Raw genomic sequence first — 21,037 nt, 5'->3', positions numbered from 1 at the left:
CCCCCAAAAATAAAAAAACCCTAGCCTAAACTAAACTACCAATAGCCCTTAAAAGGGCCTTTTGCGGGGCATTGCCCCAAAGTAATCAGCTCTTTTACCTGTAAAAAAAAATACAAACAACCCCCCCAACAGTAAAACCCACCACCCACACAACCAACTCCCCAAATAAAATACTATCTAAAAAAACCTAAGCTCCCCATTGCCCTGAAAAGGGCATTTGGATGGGCATTGCCCTTAAAAGGGCAGTTAGCTCTTTTGCTGCCCAAACCCTAATCTAAAAAATAAAACCCACCCAATACATTCTTAAAAAACCTAACACTAACCCCCTGAAGATCGACTTACCGGGAGACGTCTTCATGCAAGCCGGGTGAAGTGGTCCTCCAGACGGGCAGAAGTCTTCATCCAAGCCGGGCAGAAGTGGTCCTCCAGACGGGCAGAAGTCTTCATCCAGATGACATCTACTATCTTCATCCTTCTGGCGCGGAGCGGGTCCATCTTCAAGACATCCGACGCGGAGCATCCTCTTCATCCGACGACTAAAACAGAATAAAGGTACCTTTAAGTGATGTCATCCAAGATGGCATCCCTTAGATTCCGATTGGCTGATAGAATTCTATCAGCCAATCGGAATTAAGGTAGAAAAAATCCTATTGGCTGATGCAATCAGCCAATAGGATTGAAGTTCAATCCTATTGGCTGATCCAATCAGCCAATAGGATTGAGCTCGCATTCTATTGGCTGTTCCAATACATTGAAAATATATTAAGTAGAGACTAGCTTATGATTCCGTTATAATATTCTATACCACAGATCATAAAAATATATCTCTAAAATGAACGTTACTTACAATTAACACCATGCATGAGAATCCCAGCACAGTCTTATATTATCCAGCTTAGGTCACTCCAAATATCAGAATGTGGACTATTAGCTTAACAATGCTTAGTTAAACAATATAACAAAATATTTTAACATCCAATTGATATGCCAATTTATCTGAGCTGAAATAACCTCTTATTTAGCCACCACAAAACAAGTTTTAAAATATATCACAATAGCTACAAATAACTTAATACACCAGAGAAATTTAACTGCAATAATAAGCCTGACTGAAATATATAAAATATAAAAGACCTAACAATTAAAATTATTTAGCATTAATATGACTAGTTAAAACTACACAGGATTATGAACATGAACTTAAAATACAAAGTGCACTCTTAAATCAACAGCTTTAATTAAACTATAGCTATAGAATTTTAAATATAAAATATAAATAATTTAATTTAAATATAAAAGTATGAAACAACCCTTTATACGTTATAAGATGAACTAAATTGAGGTTTCAGTTTTTTCAGATAAGTCCAGTTCACTTAATAAATTAAGAGAGGTATTTTGCAATATGGATAAGAAGAGGTAGCCCAATTTTGCTTATAGTGACTGTGTCCCAAAAAGGCAGCAAAGTTATCAGTCAAAATTTTAGCAAGCAAATACCACTTCTATCCCCTTGCATGAGGTTATATCACGTGATACACCCCACCCCTTTTTATTCTAATCATTGGTGAATATGGGATACGCGCTTACTGAAGCTTGTCTGATAGGCCCTTTGGAGCTGAACATCTCTTGGTTTACTGGGATCATACCAGTTTTAGTCCATTAGGGGGCAGCATATAACTAGAAATGTAGTTTCACTATCAATATTGTTAACAGTTTAATATTGATTCTTATATATTTTTAAAATGTATATTTAGTTTATTCACTATTTCTTGCCCCAGCAAACAATTATGTCCAATTTGTATAGGATCACTTAATACTATTTAATCTGGGCATTTTAATACTAAACATGTTACACTTCCCACAATATTTTAGAAGATGCCTTCAAAGCTACACTCGATCATTATCCCATATTAATAAAAATACAGAATATGGATACATATCTCTTGCTGAGTGCACAAAACATATGACACAATTTTATGAGACAACCACACATGCACTTGTCAGATGCCTGAAAAATAAAAAGAATAGGTTATTAATTTTGAAATAAATTGGACATTTTAAATTGACTTTATAGCTACTTATTAAATTCAGCAAATATTTATCTAACATGCCACTGCTAGGCATTTTCACTCAGATCCACAATTACACATTATACCATACTGAGGTATACCTTAACTGAAAATTATACATAAGTTGTACTTAAAATGAATTTCAAAGTTATAGTATAGACATTTGTTCATAATGTGTATTTAGAATTTCCCAGAGGCTTTGTGACCTAACCTTTGATTGCCAAGTAAGTGTTAATTACTATTTTCCTGAGCTTCAAAGGCTAAGTTTCAAAGAGTCATTGCAGACAGCATGTCTGTATATCTCCACATGGGGTCATTACCTGATAACTTTTATTACATAGATTTTGATCTGAGCAAATGTGATTTAGCATATTGAGTGGGGAGGGGGTCTGATGTGTTATCAGCAAGGCATCTCATGTCTGACCTTAGATATGCAATACACAGAATGTATTCAGCAATAAAATAAGCATGCTCAAATTTAATATTTGATAGATTGCATACTTATTTTATCTTATATATATATATATATATATATATATATATATATATATATATATATATATATATTATCTACTGACATTCGCAGATACCCTGACAACATTAATACTGAAATATTAAGTATAATTTATCACTTATTTAGGGCCAGTTTACAGGTGGCGCACTAACAGTTACACTCTAGTGATTTCTGGTTTGCGCATCGGATTTAGTGCTCGTATTATAAGTTGAAAGTAAATGTGATCCATCCAGCGCAAAATGCCAGATTTTAATGATTACCATGAATGAGAGCAGGTAAAATAACCATGTTTAATATTCAGCTGATTATTTCAGCTGTGCTCCAGTTCAGATATTCTTAAAATGTGGCCTGTTAGGGAGGCCTGAGAACAGGTTTGAAAATCAGTGAGATAGACTGTGGTACCTGTGAGTTGGGAGGGGTTTTATAGAGCTCTTCAGGTTTGGAAATCGTTGCCTCCTTCTAGTGGTAGAGAAGAGTAATTTCCAGGAGTAATGGATCATGGACTCTCACCACCATAAAATAAATTAATTTATCGGGTAAGCATAAATTATGTTTTTACAAATTCTAAAATTTCTCTTTGAACAAAGACAATTCATATATTTAAATATATAAAGTATAAATGTAAAGTTTGAGTGTTCTTTTGCATAACACAGTATAAATCTCAAATATCTGACATATTCTTCAGAAATCTTAAAGGGGCATTCATTTCCCTCTGTTGCATTTTAAAACATATTACAGTTTTTTTTTTGTTTTGTTTTGTTTCTAAGATACATGTTGCTGTATTGGGATACATTTTTTGTTTTTATGTGTGTTGGGTGTGTCACAATTACAGGAGTTTTGCTTAGCAGCCAATTAACAATATTGCACAAAAAATAAAACAAAAATCAACAAAGCAAAACATAAACTAGTTTAAAAGTAAAAAAAGAATTTTTTTTATTGCAAGAATACATTTGACATATTTAAATGTTTTTTTCATGTGCACTGAAACATTTAGGACTAGATAACAAGTGAGACGCAAATGGTGTTGCGCAGGCAATATCGTCTTTTCGCGAGCATTTTGTATTGCACTGATATTACAAGAAACCTTACCACAATTTCAGAGCTGTGGGTAACTGTTTTCCTAAACTAAAAAGTTGCGAAAAGCAAATAAAAAATACATTATAAAGTATAGTTACAATCATAATAACACTAATAAATTATTAAAATAAAATATTGCACAAAAAAGTTATAAGGGCTCAAAAAAGCCGCCAAAGTACTTTAACATAGTGATACATACAGATAGATTGCTAAAGATGTATTTGTATGTATATAGATATGTTTATATATGTGTACAGAAACTGTATATGAATGTATTTGTTTGTGAATATATGTATTTACAGTCATATATACACATATACAAATATTAATAGATATGTTCACATAGATAAACATTGGAGCCCTTTGCCATAAAGCAGATAAAAACATGATAAAATATATTTCTGCAATATTCATATTTAATAAAGATTTTAACTATGTATTTCCTGTAAATATTTTACATTTGCTAATGCGAATATGCTATGTTGTTTGTACGATGGGTGTTCTTCAACAATTTTTTTCTCCATTGACTTCTATGTTTACCTTTGCTCAATAAAACAACTTTGCAGAGTACTTTCATCATTTTTTTTGTCTGAAAAGTGTGGCATTTCCCCCTCCCAGGCTGTAGTATATCCTGCACAATTCACAACTCAATATTCATCCCAGTGATTGTTTGTTGAGTGTGAGAACTAATTTATATTTGCAGTAGAATAGAACTGACAAACACACTATAAAAAAGAGCATTTATTTTCAACTTGAAATGAGCAGGAACATATTTTCTGTAAATGTCAAAGTAAATCCAAATTTCCCTCCCTCTGTATCATCTGACAGCCATAAGCCAATCACAAAATGCATATACATATATACTTAGTAGGCGCTGGTGCCTCAGAAAGTGTGCATATGAACATAATGTGCAGGTTTTGTTAATAGTAGTATATTGGAAAGGTTTTTTAAATTGCGTGTTTTATCTGAATCATGAAACTTTAATTTTCACTTAAAGGACACAGAACCCAATTTTTTTATTTTATGATTCAGACAGAGCATGAAATTTGAAGCATCTTTCTAATTTACTCCTATTATCAATTTTTCTTAATTCTCTTGCTATCTTTATTTTAAAAGCAGGGATGTAAATCTTAGCAGCCAGCCCATTTTAGGTTTAGCACCATGGATAGCTCTTGCTTATTGGAGGCTTACATTTACCCACCAATAAGCAAGCATAAGCCAGGTTCTCAACCAAAAGTGGGATGGCTCCTATGCATCACATTCCTGCTTTTTAAATAAAGATAGCAAGAGAACAAAGAAAAAATGATAATAGGAGTAAATTAGAAAGTTGCTTAAAACTGCATGCTCTATCTGAATCATGAAATACAAAATGTGGGTTTAGTGTCCCTTTAAGTAACCCTTTAAAGGGTGAGAAAGCTCATAGCTCACATTTGCACAGGTGCATTTCAATTTTAAATAGAAGCATTTTTGCAATACACTTTCATTAGCAAGAAATGCATCTACTAAAATGTATATGCACATATGCTGAGTGTGACTAAAGAATCAGAATTTAACCACCCTATCTGTGCAGAGAGCTAGTAGATGTGAGTATTGCATCAGTGAAGATTAAGGGCGAGCGCAAACGTTTGTGCACAAGCAATATCGCGTTTTTGTGCTAGTTTGTGCGCAGTTTAAATTGTGCTGGTATTACAAGTTGAAAGTAAACGCGATCGATTGACCACAATTGAAGTTAATGCTTGTCAGGTTAGCGCGTCCTCAAAGCTGTGGTTAACTGTTTCGCAAAACAAAAAAGTGGCACAATATATCACAAAGTACAACTACACTTATAATGTATAACACCATCTAATAAACATTATTTACAAAAAATATTGCACAAAAAGTTATAAGGGCTCAAAGATAGGAGGTGTTAGAAAAAAAAAGAGGCAGGCAAAGGTCTTTAACATTGAGATACATACATATACATGTCTAAAGATATATAGGTATGTATTTATAAATGTCTATATATGTGTACAGATGTATTTATTTATGTATATATGTATTTACAGACGTATATACACATATAAACACATAAATACATATGAGCACATATATAGACATATATAGAAGTGCTTTGGAGCCCTTTACAGTTAAGTAGTCGAAAACATGTAAAAACATATATATGCAATATTCATATTTAATAAAGCGTTATAGTGTGTATTTACTGTCAATATTTCACATTCCAATGTTCTGCACATAGCAGAATATGCTCTATGTAGTTATAAATAGATATTCCTATATATTATGTATATAGATATACATTGTATCAACATATAATTATATATATATATATATATATATATATATATATATATATATATATATATATATATTTATCAATAAATAGAACATATTATTCTATGTGAAGAAAATTGGAATGTGAAATATTCATGTTTCTATGTCAGGTTAGCGCACATGAGAATATGCGTTCGGTTTGCCTGCAAGTAGGGTGTTAGGTCCCCCCCCCCACACTTTTTTTGCTTAATTGACTTCTACGGGGGAATAGGTTGTTGTGTGCACAATATTGTTCAGCATTTTTAGCGCATCGGGTTAGCGCAAGAGTGATGTTTTTTACTTTTAACTCGTAATGCCAGCACAGCCCGATGCGAGCTACAAGTTTACTTCTAGCGCCATTTGGCGCTCTAGCGAAAGCACTAAATAGCGCTACATTTGTAATCTGGCACTTCATTTGTATCAAACCAGCTACTGACAAATCTCTAAGAAGCTGTGGTTTGTGACTGCTTGGCACAGGGCACGTACAGCATATGTACAGTTATAACTTTTTGTTACAGCAATGAAGGTAAGATAAACAAAGGCTTACCATGGGGCATGTTCCTGGACTGCAATATAATGCAGATTTTGCTAACAAAATAACAGTGTCAAATACTTTTAAAACATTTATTTTTTACTCAGATTGTATTTAAAGTGATTTAAAAGTGCAAAAAGAAAATGCTCTAATTTGTTATTATTGCTGTATTGTTTGTATATAACTGTGTGTTTAACACTCTAGAAAGGGATTAAACACATAGTTAAAGCCAGCTCCAAAGCAGCAATGAACTATTGGGGATTAAACACATAGTTAAAGTCAACTCCCGTGCTGCAATGCACTACTGAGAGTTGGTTGAGCACATCTCATGATTTAATGACAAGAGACAAATGTGTGTAGCCTCCAATCACCAGTTGGCTACCAACAGTGTAGGATATGTATATATATTTTTTTCAACAAAGGATACCAAGAGAACAAAGTGATTTACATTTGAGAATAGAAGGAAATATAAAAGTTTTTTTTTAAAATGACATGATCTGAATCCTACAAGTTAGATTTTGACTTTCCCCATTACTTGCATATACTGTGTATCAGTAATGTGTGATACCTCTGCTAAGACAACTGCCAACTTCACTGCTGTGCCCATAAGATGTCTCTAGGAAGACTTTTAGTAATTTTACCAAGTTTTGCTGAGAACTTTGACCAGAAGCTCTGGAGGAGAGGTGTGGGAGGGTTGGGTCTGAGCCTGCCCCCTTCTCCTTCAGTCTGAATGAGGCATCTCAGCCAGCTGCAGACAAGCAGGTTCCCACCCTACATGTGAACCACACAGCCCCAGCACTGCTGGAGAGAGCTTATCTCTGCTTCCCCTGCACAGATCACCCAGAGGATTTAATCATGAGCTCTCTCCTTGGACTTTTCTTCTGCTTCTCATTTTCTATGGCAGATGTGGGACATCATCTTGTTCAGAACAACTTAATTGAGTTCTCCATGACTAATGGGATGGAAGACAAAGTGAGTATCACATACAGCTACAGCTGTGTGAAATGTAGGTTGTTCATAGGTCTTGTGATACCTTTTATTCTCTCATCAACTGTCCGACACTAACTTGGACAGGGATGTTGCAGTAAAGTTCAAAAAGAAAAGATTGGATGATTTTTGTCTTTAGAAAACAAAAAAAAAAGCAAGACCAAATTAGATTTGTGCTTTTTTACTTTTTGTTATAAAACATTTCTGTTCTGTATTTTAAATATAGTCACACCCTTTTGAGATGATATTCCACAATATGATATATTTATTAAAATCAACATAGTTTCTGTTGTATCTCCCCACACTGGAATGTATTGATCTTTTTTAACATCACCAAACTGTTACTATGATGAAGATGATGCTGAAGAAAATGTTAGATTTGTATTTTAAGCTAAACATGAGTTTAAAAATAAGTTTAAAAAAGTCTAATACAGTAGTTTCTGTTAAAATATTACAGTTTTGTTGCTGTGCAGTATATAGAATATCAAATAATTAAAAAAACTATAAAAAAAATAGAATTGGAGTAGACCACAAAAATTTTACTTAAAATCAAAACAAATGTATTTAGCCAAACACAGAGAATAACAAACTTAAAAAAATTTGTATATGTATTAAAAACTAATCTAGACAATTGAATACCTATAGCAAAGCTTTGCAGATGCAGCTGGTCTGAAGAGCATTTGCAGAATGATATAGGGATAGTTTATGTTTCCTCGCTGGATAATACAGTACTGGTTTAATATGATAACACAATATTTAATACATTTTTGTAGACCACATGTATAGCTACTACTAATTAAAGGGGCATTATGTGCTAGAGTTTTATTATAGCCCTTTTGCTTGCAAAATAATTGTGTTTAACCCTTGCAATGCATTACCGATCAGTGATTGGGTTTGTACCAACAGTTATAGATCTAGAACTGACCTCCTAAACAAACTGAAATGATCATGATTGATTAAACATGATTCATGTGTCCTGCTTTTAAATTATTTTATAGAATAGTGAACAGCATTTAAACAGGTTTAAACAAACATTTACATTTTAAACAGGAATTTCACAACTGCTACTGCTGCATTTTTAATCCCAGGCTCGTTAGTACAAAAGCTCTGTTGATGTGGAGGGACAAGCCTCTATAAGCCTGACAAAAATGTTGGCTTATTAAAGGGACATGAAATCCTACATTTTTCTTTCAGGTTTTAGATAAAGCATACAATTTTAAACAACTTTCCAATTGATTTCTATTATCTAATTTGTTTCATTCTTTTTATATCCTTTGTTGAAGACGAAGCAATGCACTACTGGGAATTAGCTGAATGCACTGGGAGAGCCAATAGCATGAGGCATATATGTGCAGCCGCCAATCAACCTGAGTCTACCTTGGTATTCTTTCCAAAAAGAATATCAAGAGAACAAAACAAATTAGACAATAGAAGTTAATTGGAAAGTTGTTTAAAATCACATGATCTATCTGAACCCTGAAAGAACAAAATGTGTTTTTAATGTACCATTAAAGGGACATTATATACTGATTTTTTCTTTGCATAAATGTTTTGTAGATGATCCATTTATATAGCCCATAAAGTTTTATTTTATTAGTTTTGCTTATTTTTTAATAACATTGCTTCTAACTTGACTCCTAACCAAGCCCCAAAGTTTTATGAGAATACGGTCAGATACCTACTCCAGCTTGCTCCTAGATATATGCAGATAAAACCATGTGTTTGTTTAGTAATAAATATAGGTAATACCCACTTTTTAGATGACAGTGAAGAAAGTATAGTTTTCTTAGACTGTGATAAAACTCAACAGATATTTTTCATAGCAGCATCACATGGAGCAAAAATATCTAACATCTAAAACAAGAGTAACTGACCTGAAGCACAAATGAAATACTGGTTATAATATTTTAAAACCGTTTTTGGGTTTCTTCCAAGAATAGGTAGAAAGTGCTGGATTATATTGGAATGAAGATAAATGAGAACTTGATTGTATGAGGTTGCTGACATGGAATATTCCGAGTGAGACCTTTCCCTGCCCAGCTCTGTGTATTTTACTCATTATCTGCTTGTGTAGTTTGGTTTTAATGTAACACTATAAAATATATTGGTCTAGATTACAAGTGGAGCACAACCGATAGCGCAGGGCCATTATCCATATTGCAATCTTGCACTACAAATAGCGCATAATCTGGTTTTACAATTCAATGGTAAAAAATATTTACCAGTGAATCTTAGCCCAACTTTTTTTTTGTGCCTTATACTTTCAATAGATATTGCAGGATGCGCTATTAATGCTCATATTACAATATCGCTGGAAAATTTAGGGCTGTTGGAGTCCTAAAGTAAAGTGCTAAGGTTTGAATATATGTCTAACTAAATAGATATAAAATATATTAAAGCATTTCATATACTGTATATATATATATATATATATATATATATATATATATATATACATACATACATACATAAAAGGAAACTACAGTTTTTTTCTAATGTTGTAAAAGTTATTTAAGGGGGCTGTAAAGACAAAACTAAAGTTTTATGATTTAGATAATGCATGGATTTTTTTTTAAAAAACTTTCCAATTCACTTTCATTACCAAATGTGCACAGTATTTTTATATGCACACTTTCTGATGCTTCAGCATGTGCAAAAGCGCACAGTATATAAGTTTATGCATTTTGTGATTGACTCATGGGGAGGTAAAATTTTATTAACTTTGAAATCTTACAGAAAATATTTTACTGCTCATTTAAATTTTAAATTAACTGCTAATGCATTTTTTTTATTGTGTATTTGTGTATATTTGTCAGTTATGTAATTCAACTGTATACAGTGGTCCTTTAAAGGGATATGGCATATGACAAGGTGTTTTGGCTGGAAAGTGCTCAAAGATGTGTGTGTGTGTGTGTATACTTGTGTATGTGCATATAGGTATGTGTGAAGTGTTTTAAAAATATTTTACAATACAAAGTAATAGTTTGGCAACTTTTCATTTTATTTTTACATTGGGCAAGAATAGGAACAGGTTTTATTTACAAAGTAAGCAGTAATATTGTTTTTATGCAGTAGTTAAGTACTGCAACGCAAAAGGTATCTAAATAAATACATATTTTAAAAGCATTAAAGGGACATTGTACATTAGATTTTTCTTTACATAAATGTTTTGTAAATGATCCACTTATTTATCCCATTTGGTAGTGATTTTGTAACAATGTATAGTTTTGCTTATTTCTTAGTAACATTGTGCTGATTTTCAGACTCCTAACCATGTCCCAAAGTATCAGATGTAGAGATTCCTGCTGCTACTGTTTGTGTAATCTGTCTTTTCATATGCAGGGAAGGGAGGGGGGGGGGTCTGCTCCTTCTGCTTTCCCAGCCCCTTTCACTGGTTGTCCCAGCCTAACACCATCAACAGTGCTTAACTGGGAGTTTCTAAGTAAGTTTTTAAAAGGTTTTATACAAAATTATAATTCTATACTGTATTGCACTGCAGTACAGGAACATATAACTCATTAGAATGTTTCCTGAGTGTTATTTATCTGATCTCATTTGCTGTGTTTAAATAGGGGCATATGTAAATATGTCAAGTAATTACTGTGCAAATTTTTTTTGCTATTGTTACTCTTTTCTCTCCAAATGGAAGGGCCTGCACTTGTGTGCCAATCAGCTGTTTGTGCCGGCACACTCATAAGCACGTGCTCAGTCTTACTGGATACTAATGTATGTGTGAATTAATACTGCTTATATGCAGATGAGCCCTCTGAATAGTAAAAGAAATAAAAAATACTTCTGTAGCACTAGCACAATGGTTTAAATAAAATGATGGTAGCACATACTTCCCTTAAAGAGTTCTCTAATATATGACTTTTCAGTAAAATGCGCCTTTAAAGCGATAGTAAACAATCCTAAAATAATTGTGTTATTAACTTTTGGAGTGTTCTTTTCTTTTTATGAAGAAGATTTCATGTACAGGATATAGTGGCATATTTAGGTTTTGTGCTGCCCTAGGCACTCAAAATTCTGCTCCCCTCCCCTAGGTTTTAGGCTGTTCTTCGGGTACAATATTTTTTGGGTCAGAGTATTGTGACTTTTTTTATTATTAAATGTTCACCAGGACTTGTGTGTGTGTGTGTGTGTGTGTGTGCGCGTGTGTATATTGATTGCAGTTCCCTTGCCTCAGATTTTTTTTTTATTATTCACTAAAAGGTAAATTGCAGTTTAAAAACCTAGGTCAAAATAGACCAACCAGAAAAATTCTCCAATTCAGCTCATTATCCAAATCAGCTATCTTAGACTAGATTTTGCAATTCTCCTGCAATTCATCCTTAAGTGTATATCACTGAGAGTGTGAGTATGTGAGAGACACAGAGAGGTCTGTTCACAAAACCATGAATTGCAGGAGAATTTCAAAATCTTGGACAAAATAGCGAACTGGAAAAATCCCCTAATTCAGCTCATTATTCAAATCAGCTATCTTGGTCTAGATTTTGAAATTCTCCTGCAATTCACCCTTTAGTGAATATACCTGAGCGTGTCTGTATGTGAGAAAGACCGACAGGGTTATTCTTTTTAAAAAGAATGCCCCTGATTTGCAGCTTAATTGATAAAGATTTTTGTTAAAGTATAGGGCTCCAATTAATTTAATTTGTGTGAAATCTGTTTGATATTAAATTACCCTGAGAGACAGTCTCACTCATACACACACTGTCAGACTCTACTCACATTGGGTTTCCCCAGTAGCTCCTACAGTCTTCACTTTACCACCTGCGGCCACCCACTTTCCCCTCAGATACACTACCCCCTTCTTATCAGGAACACAGCCTCCCCCACCCATTCTCCCATCAGTTGCATAGGGCACTTCCGTCCCCCCTCCCCGGCAGGTACACAGGACTCTCTCTTTCGACCCAGCAAGCAGGTACACAGGGCTCCCCCTTCAAGATACTAAGTTACCTGTCCTGCAGAAATGTCAGTCCCATAATGCTGCTCTCTGCAAATCTCCTGCTTCCTAATTGAAACTGGATGCCTGTGGGGGGCAGAGTCACCTCAAGCAGCTTTTTGTTTCACTGTGAACTTGTAAAGCAGGAAGACTGCAGACTCGGAGCGCACTGCACAGGGGCTGGTTAGGGGAGATCTATTTAAACACCCCATTGGCTCATAGAGTGTGAAAGCGCCCCCTCAGGCTAGTGCCTGAGGGCAAGTGCCCCCTCTGACTCCCCCTTGCGTTGCTATGCCACTTCCGCCGGGCTCCTCAGGGAGCACTTTTGCTAGTTTACTTGAGACTGCTGTTGCGAGCTGTGTCAGCTGCTTGGCGCCCCTGGTTGCCATGGTGCCCTGTGCAGTCCCACAGCTCGCACACCCCAAAAGGCCGGCCCTAATTGTGCGGTAAGCCGCCCTGTCAAAATTATTTATTTTTTATTTTTAAAGCCTGGCCAATCCATATATTTAGTGCAGCGGCCAGGTGCCGCTGCCCAAAATTTGCCACCCTAGGCACCGGCCTTGTTGGCTTATGCATTAATACGCCCCTGACAGGATATTAATATCCCATAGAAGACTGTAGCTAAGACTTTTTCATTTTACAGAAGTGCATTTTTTAGCTATTACAATCGCACTACTTTAAAAACAAATTTGGTATAGTGCAATTGTAATAGGAAAGTATCAAAATACGTTTACACAGTAGTGAATTGGTTTACGAATAACTTATTAATATTGAACATATGTGGTACAGTGTAGTTATAATATTAGAACTAAAACATAGTGGGCTAAATTACGAGTGGAGTGCAAAATTCCACTCCACTCAGTTATACCAGTGTTTGCAAATGTGCGCTGGTATTACAAGTTAAGCGCAATGCAAAGGCAACCTCACGTTCGCATTGCCTGGAAGCATTGCGCTCAGGAGAGCACGCTTCCATAGGCTCCAATAAGACCCTCGTCCTGATGCCGTCAGAGATAGAAAAAAATATAGCCCAGCGTAGGGGGTAAGTTGATCAGCAATGGGCAGCAAATTTAAAATATATATGTATATGAATATACAGTGGGTATTGAAAATAATCACATTTTGTTGCTTTGCAGCCTGAAATAAAGACAGACACAGTTTTTGTTTATCCAGTTGTAATTACTTAGTGCAACTTATAACATCCAAGTAAAAGATATAACACCAATATGTCAGGAAAAAATAAAGACAATTCAAAATCACTGAGTTGGAAAAAGTATCACCCCCTTGTGTCAGTATTTTGTTGAACCACCTTTTGCTTTAATTACAGCCTTTAGTCTATTGGGATATGTCTCTACTAACTTTGCACATCTAGACTGTGCAATATTTGCCCACTCTTTGCAGAACTGCTCCAATTCCGTTACATTTAATGGTTACCATTTGTGGACTGAAGTCTTCAAGTCATGCCACAGATATCCAATGGGGTTTAAGTCTGGACTCTGACTAGGCCATGCAAGGACATTCACCTTTTTCTACTTCAACCACTGTGTGGTCATTTTTGCTGTGTGCTTTGGGTCATTGTCTTCCCATTAACAACTTCCTGGTAGAGGGCAGAAGATTTTCCTCAATAATTTGACGGTAGTTTGCCCCATCCATTATTCCTTCTATCCTGACAAGTGCTCCAGTCCCTGCTGCAGAGAACCCCCCCATAACAGGATATTAACACCTCCATGCTTTACTGGTGTTATTTGGATGGTGAGCTGTATTGAATTTCCTCTAGACATATTCGGCTAGATTTAGAGTTTTGTCGGTAAGGACCCGCGTAGCTAACGCTGGCTTTTTTCTGGCCGCACCTTTAAAATAACTCTGGTATTGAGAGTCCATATAATGTCAGCGTTAGGCTCCAAAAAAGGAGCGTAGAGCATATTTAACGCAACTGCAACTCTCGATACCAGAGTTGCTTACGGACGCGGCCAGCCTCAAAAATGTGCTCGTGCACGATTCCCCCATAGGAAACAATGGGGCTGTTTGAGCTGAAAAAAAACCTAACATCTGCAAAAAAGCTGCGTTCAGCTCCTAACGCAGCCCCATTGTTTGCTATGGGGAAACACTTCCTACGTCTGCACCTAACACTCTAACATGTACCCCGAGTCTAAACACCCCTAACCTTACACTTATTAACCCCTATTCTGCCGCCCCCGCTATCGCTGACCCCTGTATATTATTTTTAACCCCTAATCTGCCGCTCCGTAAACCGCCGCTACTTACATTATCCCTATGTACCCCTAATCTGCTGCCCCTAACACCGCCGAACCCTGTATTATATTTATTAACCCCTAACCTGCCCCCCACAACGTCGCCGCCACCTACTTACAATAAATAACCCCTAATCTGCTGACCGCAAAGAGCCGCCTCCTACATTATAGCTATGTACCCCTAATCTGCTGCCCCTAACACCGCCGACCCCTATATTATATTTATTAACCCCTAATCTGCCCCCCTCAACGTCGCCTCCACTTGCCTACGCTTATTAACCCCTAATCTGCCGAGCGGACCTGAGCGCTACTATAATAAAGTTATTAACCCCTAATCCGCCTCACTAACCCTATAATAAATAGTATGAACCCCTAATCTGCCCTCCCTAACATCGCCGACACCTAACTTCAATTATTAACCCCTAATCTGCCGACCGGAGCTCACCGCTATTCTAATAAATGTATTAACCCCAAAAGCTAAGTCTAACCCTAACACTAACACCCCCCTAAGTTAAATATAATTTAAATCTAACGAAATTAATTAACTCTTCTTAAATAAATTATTCCTATTTAAAGCTAAATACTTACCTGTAAAATAAATCCTAATATAGCTACAATATAAATTAAAATTATATTATAGCTATTTTAGGATTAATATTTATTTTACAGGTAACTTTGTATTTATTTTAACCAGGTACAATAGCTATTAAATAGTTAAGAACTATTTAATAGCTAAAATAGTTAAAATAATTAAAAATTTACCTGTAAAATAAATCCTAACCTAAGTTACAATTAAACCTAACACTACACTATCAATAAATAAATTAAATACAATTCCTACAAATAACTACAATGAAATAAACTAACTAAAGTACAAAAAATAAAAAAGAACTAAGTTAAAAAAAATAAAAAAATATTTACAAACATAAGAAAAATATTACAACAATTTTATACTAATTACACCTACTCTAAGACCCCTAATAAAATAACAAAGCCCCCCAAAATAAAAAAAATGCCCTACCCTATTCTAAATTACTAAAGTTCAAAGCTCTTTTACCTTACCAGCCCTGAACAGGGCCCTTTGCGGGGCATGCCCCAAGAAGTTCAGCTCTTTTGCCTGTAAAAAAAAACATACAATACCCCCCCCCAACATTACAACCCAAAACCCACATACCCCTAATCTAACCCAAACCCCCCTTAAATAAACCTAACACTAAGCCCCTGAAGATCTTCCTACCTTATCTTCACCATACCAGGTTCACCGATCCGTCCTGAAGAGCTCCTCCGATGTCCTGATCCAAGCCCAAGCGGGGGGCTGAAGACGTCCATGATCCGGCTGAAGTCTTTATCCAAGCGGGAGCTGAAGAGGTCCATGATACGGATAAAGTCTTCATCCAAGCGGGAGCTGAAGAGGTCCATGATCCGGATGAAGTCTTCTATCAACGGCATCTTCAATCTTCTTTCTTCGGGAGCCATCATCTTCCATCCGACGCGGAACATCCTCTTCTCCCGACGCCTACTAGCCGAATGACGGTTCCTTTAAATGACATCATCCAAGATGGCGTCCCTCGAATTCCGATTGGCTGATAGGATTCTATCAGCCAATCGGAATTAAGGTAGGAATATTCTGATTGGCTGATGGAATCAGCCAATCAGAATCAAGTTCAATCCGATTGGCTGATTCGATCAGCCAATCAGATTGAGCTTGCATTCTATTGGCTGTTTTGGGGGGCTTTGTTATTTTATTAGGGGGCTTAGAGTAGGTGTAATTAGTTTAAAATTGCTGTAATATTTTTCTTATGTTTGTAAATATTTTTTTATTTTTTGTAACTTAGTTCTTTTTTATTTTTTGTACTTTATTTCATTGTAGTTATTTGTAGGAATTGTATTTAATTTATTTATTGATAGTGTAGTGTTAGGTTTAATTGTAACTTAGGTTAGGATTTATTTTACAGGTAAATTTGTAATTATTTTAACTATTTTAGCTATTAAATAGTTCTTAACTATTTAATAGCTATTGTACCTGGTTAAAATAAATACAAAGTTACCTGTAAAATAAATATTAATCATAAAATAGCTATAATATAATTTTAATTTATATTGTAGCTATATTAGGATTTATTTTACAGGTAAGTATTTAGCTTTAAATAGGAATAATTCATTTAAGAAGAGTTAATTAATTTCGTTAGATTTAAATTATATTTAACTTAGGGGGGTGTTAGTGTTAGGGTTAGACTTAGCTTTCGGGGTTAATACATTTATTAGAATAGCGGTGAGCTCCGGTCGGCAGATTAGGGGTTAATAATTGAAGTTAGGTGTCGGCGATGTTAGGGAGGGCAGATTAGGGGTTAATACTATTTATTATAGGGTTAGTGAGGCGGATTAGGGGTTAATAACTTTATAATAATAGCGGTGCGGTCCGCTCGGCAGATTAGGGGTTAATAAGTGTAGGCAGGTGGAGGCGACGTTGAGGGGTAGATTAGGGGTTAATAAATATAATATAGGGGTCGGCGGTGTTAGGGGCAGCAGATTGGGGGTACATAGCTATAATGTAGGTGGCGGCGCTTTGCGGTCGGCAGATTAGGGGTTAATTATTGTAGGTAGCTGGCGGCGACGTTGTGGGGGGCAGGTTAGGGGCTAATAAATATAATACAGGGGTCGGCGGTGTTAGGGGCAGCAGATTAGGGGTACATAAGTATAACGTAGGTGGCGGTCGGCAGATTAAGGGTTAAAAATATTTAATCGAGTGGCGGCAATGTGGGGGGACCTCGGTTTAGGGGTACATAGGTAGTTTATGGGTGTTAGTGTACTTTAGAGTACAGTAGTTAAGAGCTTTATGAACCGGCGTTAGCCCAGAAAGCTCTTAACTACTGACTTTTTTCTGCGGCTGGAGTTTGGTCGTTAGAATTCTAACGCTCACTTCAGACACGACTCTAAATACCGGAGTTAGAAAAAATCCCATTGAAAAGATAGGATACGCAATTGACGTAAGGGGATCTGCGGTATGCAAAAGTCGTGGCTGAAAAGTGAGCGTTAGACCCTTTTTTGACTGACTCCAAATACCGGAGGTAGCCTAAAATCAGCGTTAGGAGCCTCTAACGCTGGTTTTCACAGCTACCGCCAAACTCCAAATCTAGGCCATTGTTTGGTGTTGAGGCCAAATAATTCAATTTTAGTCTCATCTGACCATAACACCTTTTTCCATGTGGTCTCAGAATCTCCTAAGTGTGTTATGGCAAAGCTCAGTCATGACTGCATGTGGCCTTTCTTGTGGAGTGGCTTTTTTCTAGCAACCCTCCTATACAAGCCACATTTGTGGAGAATTCATGATATTGTTGTCACATGCACACAATGAACACTCTTTGTCATAAATTCCTGCAACTGCTTCAGAGTTGCTGTGGGCCTGTTGGTAGCCTCTCTGACCAGTTTCCTCCTGGCTCTTTCATCCAGTTTGGAGCGACGTCCTGATCCAGAGAGGGTCTGTGTTGTACCAAATACCTTCCACTTCTTAATAATAGACTTCACTGTGCTTCTAGGCAATGATAAAGGCTTTGATTGTTCTTGTACCCATCTCCTGACTTGTGCCTGTCCACAGCATTATCCCGGAGATCTTTTGACAGTGCCTTACCACCCATAATTGATTATTTGCTTCAGTTGTACTACCAGGGATTGAGATGCTTCAGGAAAGCTATTTTCATTCTGAGCTCATCAATATGCCCACAGCTAATCACAGTTGAAGGTCCAATGGTTTTGTGTGTGCCGTTGAAAAGGTGATTAGCTACACCTGATTGAGTTTACAAGTTATTTTAGGAGGGGGTGATCATTTTTGCAACTCAGTGATTCTGTTTTTGAATTGTCTTTATTTTTGCCTGACATGTTGGTATTATATCTTTCACTTGGATGTTGCACTGAGTAATTACATTACATTACATTACATTACACTATTTCAGGTTGCAAAGCAACAAAATGTGATTATTTTCAAGGGGGGTGATTATTTTCAATACCCACTGTATACATATATGTTTATATGTGTATAAACACACAAAATAGAAGCAAAATGCCAACAAAGTTAAAAAGCAAATGATATTAACGAAAATAAAGAAAAATAGAGACAATTGTGATTGTTCTCTCTAAGGGGTGCCGATTTATTAACCCCTTGAGTGCTAATGACTGCTCTGGGCCGCCACAGAGATTCCCACTCTGGTGCTAATGAGGGCTCAGAGCCATCACTAGCACTCTCGCACCTTGAGGGAGATCTCGGGGCTCCCACCCGCTCCTACCCTGGCGATCGGGCCTGCATAGTAACAGGCATCATCGGGGCTTCACGTTATGCGTGGTGACGTCACACGCAATAATGTGATGACGTCACCGCGCAACTTTATTTATACTCAACAATGTTAAGTATTGGAGCAGGGGGCATGCTGCTTAGAAGCCTGTATCTCAGGCATCTAAGCAGCTACAGACCCCCAAGACCCACCATTGGAAAAAAAAAAAACATTTTGTTCAAAAAAATAAAAAAACACTTAAAAAATCTTAGCACCCAGGTGGGAAAGTGCTTAGCACTTAAAGGGTTAAAGTGCGAGCGGACATGATACACTGTCGGCATTTACCATTGCATTTATCATTGCACAAGCAGTTCTTGTGAACTGCTTGTGCAATGCCGCCCCCTGCAGATTCGCTGTCAATCGGCCGCTAGCAGAGGTGTCAATCAGCCCGATCATATAGGATTGGGTGGATTGATGTCTGCAGCCTCAGAGCAGGTGGACAAGTTATGGAGCAGTGGTCTCGGGCGAAACTACAGGGGGTGCAGAGTCCGCAATTGCAACTGAGCCCCCGAGGGTGGGGGCCCAGCTTCAAAAAAGGGTGGAGGCCCAGTTTCAAAAAAGGGTGGGGGCCCAGCTTCAAAAAAGGGTGGAGGCCCAGCTTCAAAAAAGGGTGGAGGCCCAGCTTCAAAAAAGGGTGGAGGCCCAGCTTCAAAAAAGGGTGGAGGCCCAGCTTCAAAAAAGGGTGGAGGCCCAGCTTCAAAAAAGGGTGGAGGTCCAGCTTCAAAAAAGGGTGGAGGCCCAGCTTCTGAGATTCTTGCACCTGGGCCCTGTGGTTTCTAGTTACGCCTCTGAGCGGTCTTTAGACCGCTGTTTCATAACTGCTGTTTCTAGCTAGCTTGAAGGCTCGCGTGGAAACAGGGGCATCCGTTCGGAGCTTGATAATTCGGCCCCTAAGTGCCAAAAGAGGATATTTAGAAGAAATAAAGCACAAATACCAGGAAATTATGCTATGAAAAGTAGCTTTATACTCTGTTTTTCTATTGGTTTATTTCATCTAATAATGCGCAAGATTATGAGTGGCATGCTTATAGTTAAGCACGAGCGAAAAGGGGTTTATCACAGCTGTTTGCGTGCATCACATGTAGTGCTCCTATTACGAGTTGAAAGTAAATGTGATTGCTTGAGCGCAATTAAAGTTAACACTCATCAGAATAGCGCAACCTCAGAGCACTGGTTAACTGCAGTGACGTGCAGTGAGGTTAGAGGCTGGTGAGGCACTAGATATGATAAGCCGGAGAAACACATGTACAGAGGACCCGTAAGTACCCTCAACAGGGCAGGTTTAAATGATAGCTGAACCAGTGCACAGGTGACATAATCAGGTGATGGGTGAGAGTGAGTAAGTAACCACTGAGTTACTGATCAGCTGATTACTTCACCTGTGCACTGATTCAGCTATAATGAAAACCTGGCCTGTTGGGGATACTTGAGGACCATTGTTGAGAAACACTGCACTAAAGCAGCAGCTCGTCGGAAATGTATTGATTACCTGGAGAATAAAGCACACATACTCTGCTCCCTGACACCCACACACACTCTGCTCACATACACGCTCACACAATTCTGTGGCACAGTGCCAGTTACTAAGCAATTAGAATGATCCACAATCTTTTCTCTACTCACTACTGTATTGCAAAAATAGAAATAATTTACCATACAAGTTTTACACAAAGGACAAGTTATCAATACTGCCAACACAGCTGTTGCAATATGGTGTTCAAAAACACACGTGCACATCCCACTTAGGTATGCTCTTCAACAAAGGACACCAAAGGATACCAAAAGAATGAAGTACATAATAATAAAAGTAAAATAGAAAGTTTATTTATTTATTTTTTTGTGCAATTTCTATCTGAATGATGGAAATGTAATTATGACTTTCATGTTCCTTTCAAAAACTAATTTGATTTGCTGACATGGGGCCAATAACAGTTGATGCTAATTCTCAAAATATAAATAACTAGAAAAGTCTATTAAAATAGCATACTCTACCTCAATCATGAAAGTTTAATTTTAAATGTCTCCCTTTGACTAT

General features: G+C 36.9%; 1 protein-coding gene across 1 annotated transcript in view; it reads left to right on the top strand.

The window, feature by feature from the left end:
• The first annotated feature begins 7,178 nt into the window (after positions 1-7,178).
• The window catches only part of ITIH5 (inter-alpha-trypsin inhibitor heavy chain 5), a 243,668-nt gene continuing 229,809 nt past the window's right edge, over positions 7,179-21,037 (top strand). Inside the window, exon 1 of the mRNA XM_053716429.1 lies at positions 7,179-7,471. Within this exon, the coding sequence (XP_053572404.1) occupies positions 7,355-7,471 (117 nt within the window). The 5' untranslated portion in view covers positions 7,179-7,354. The remainder of the gene's footprint in view (positions 7,472-21,037) is intronic.

Source organism: Bombina bombina, chromosome 6, assembly GCF_027579735.1.
Source record: "Bombina bombina isolate aBomBom1 chromosome 6, aBomBom1.pri, whole genome shotgun sequence".
Lineage (NCBI taxonomy): Eukaryota > Metazoa > Chordata > Amphibia > Anura > Bombinatoridae > Bombina > Bombina bombina.
This window is presented reverse-complemented; position numbering and strand designations above follow the sequence as displayed.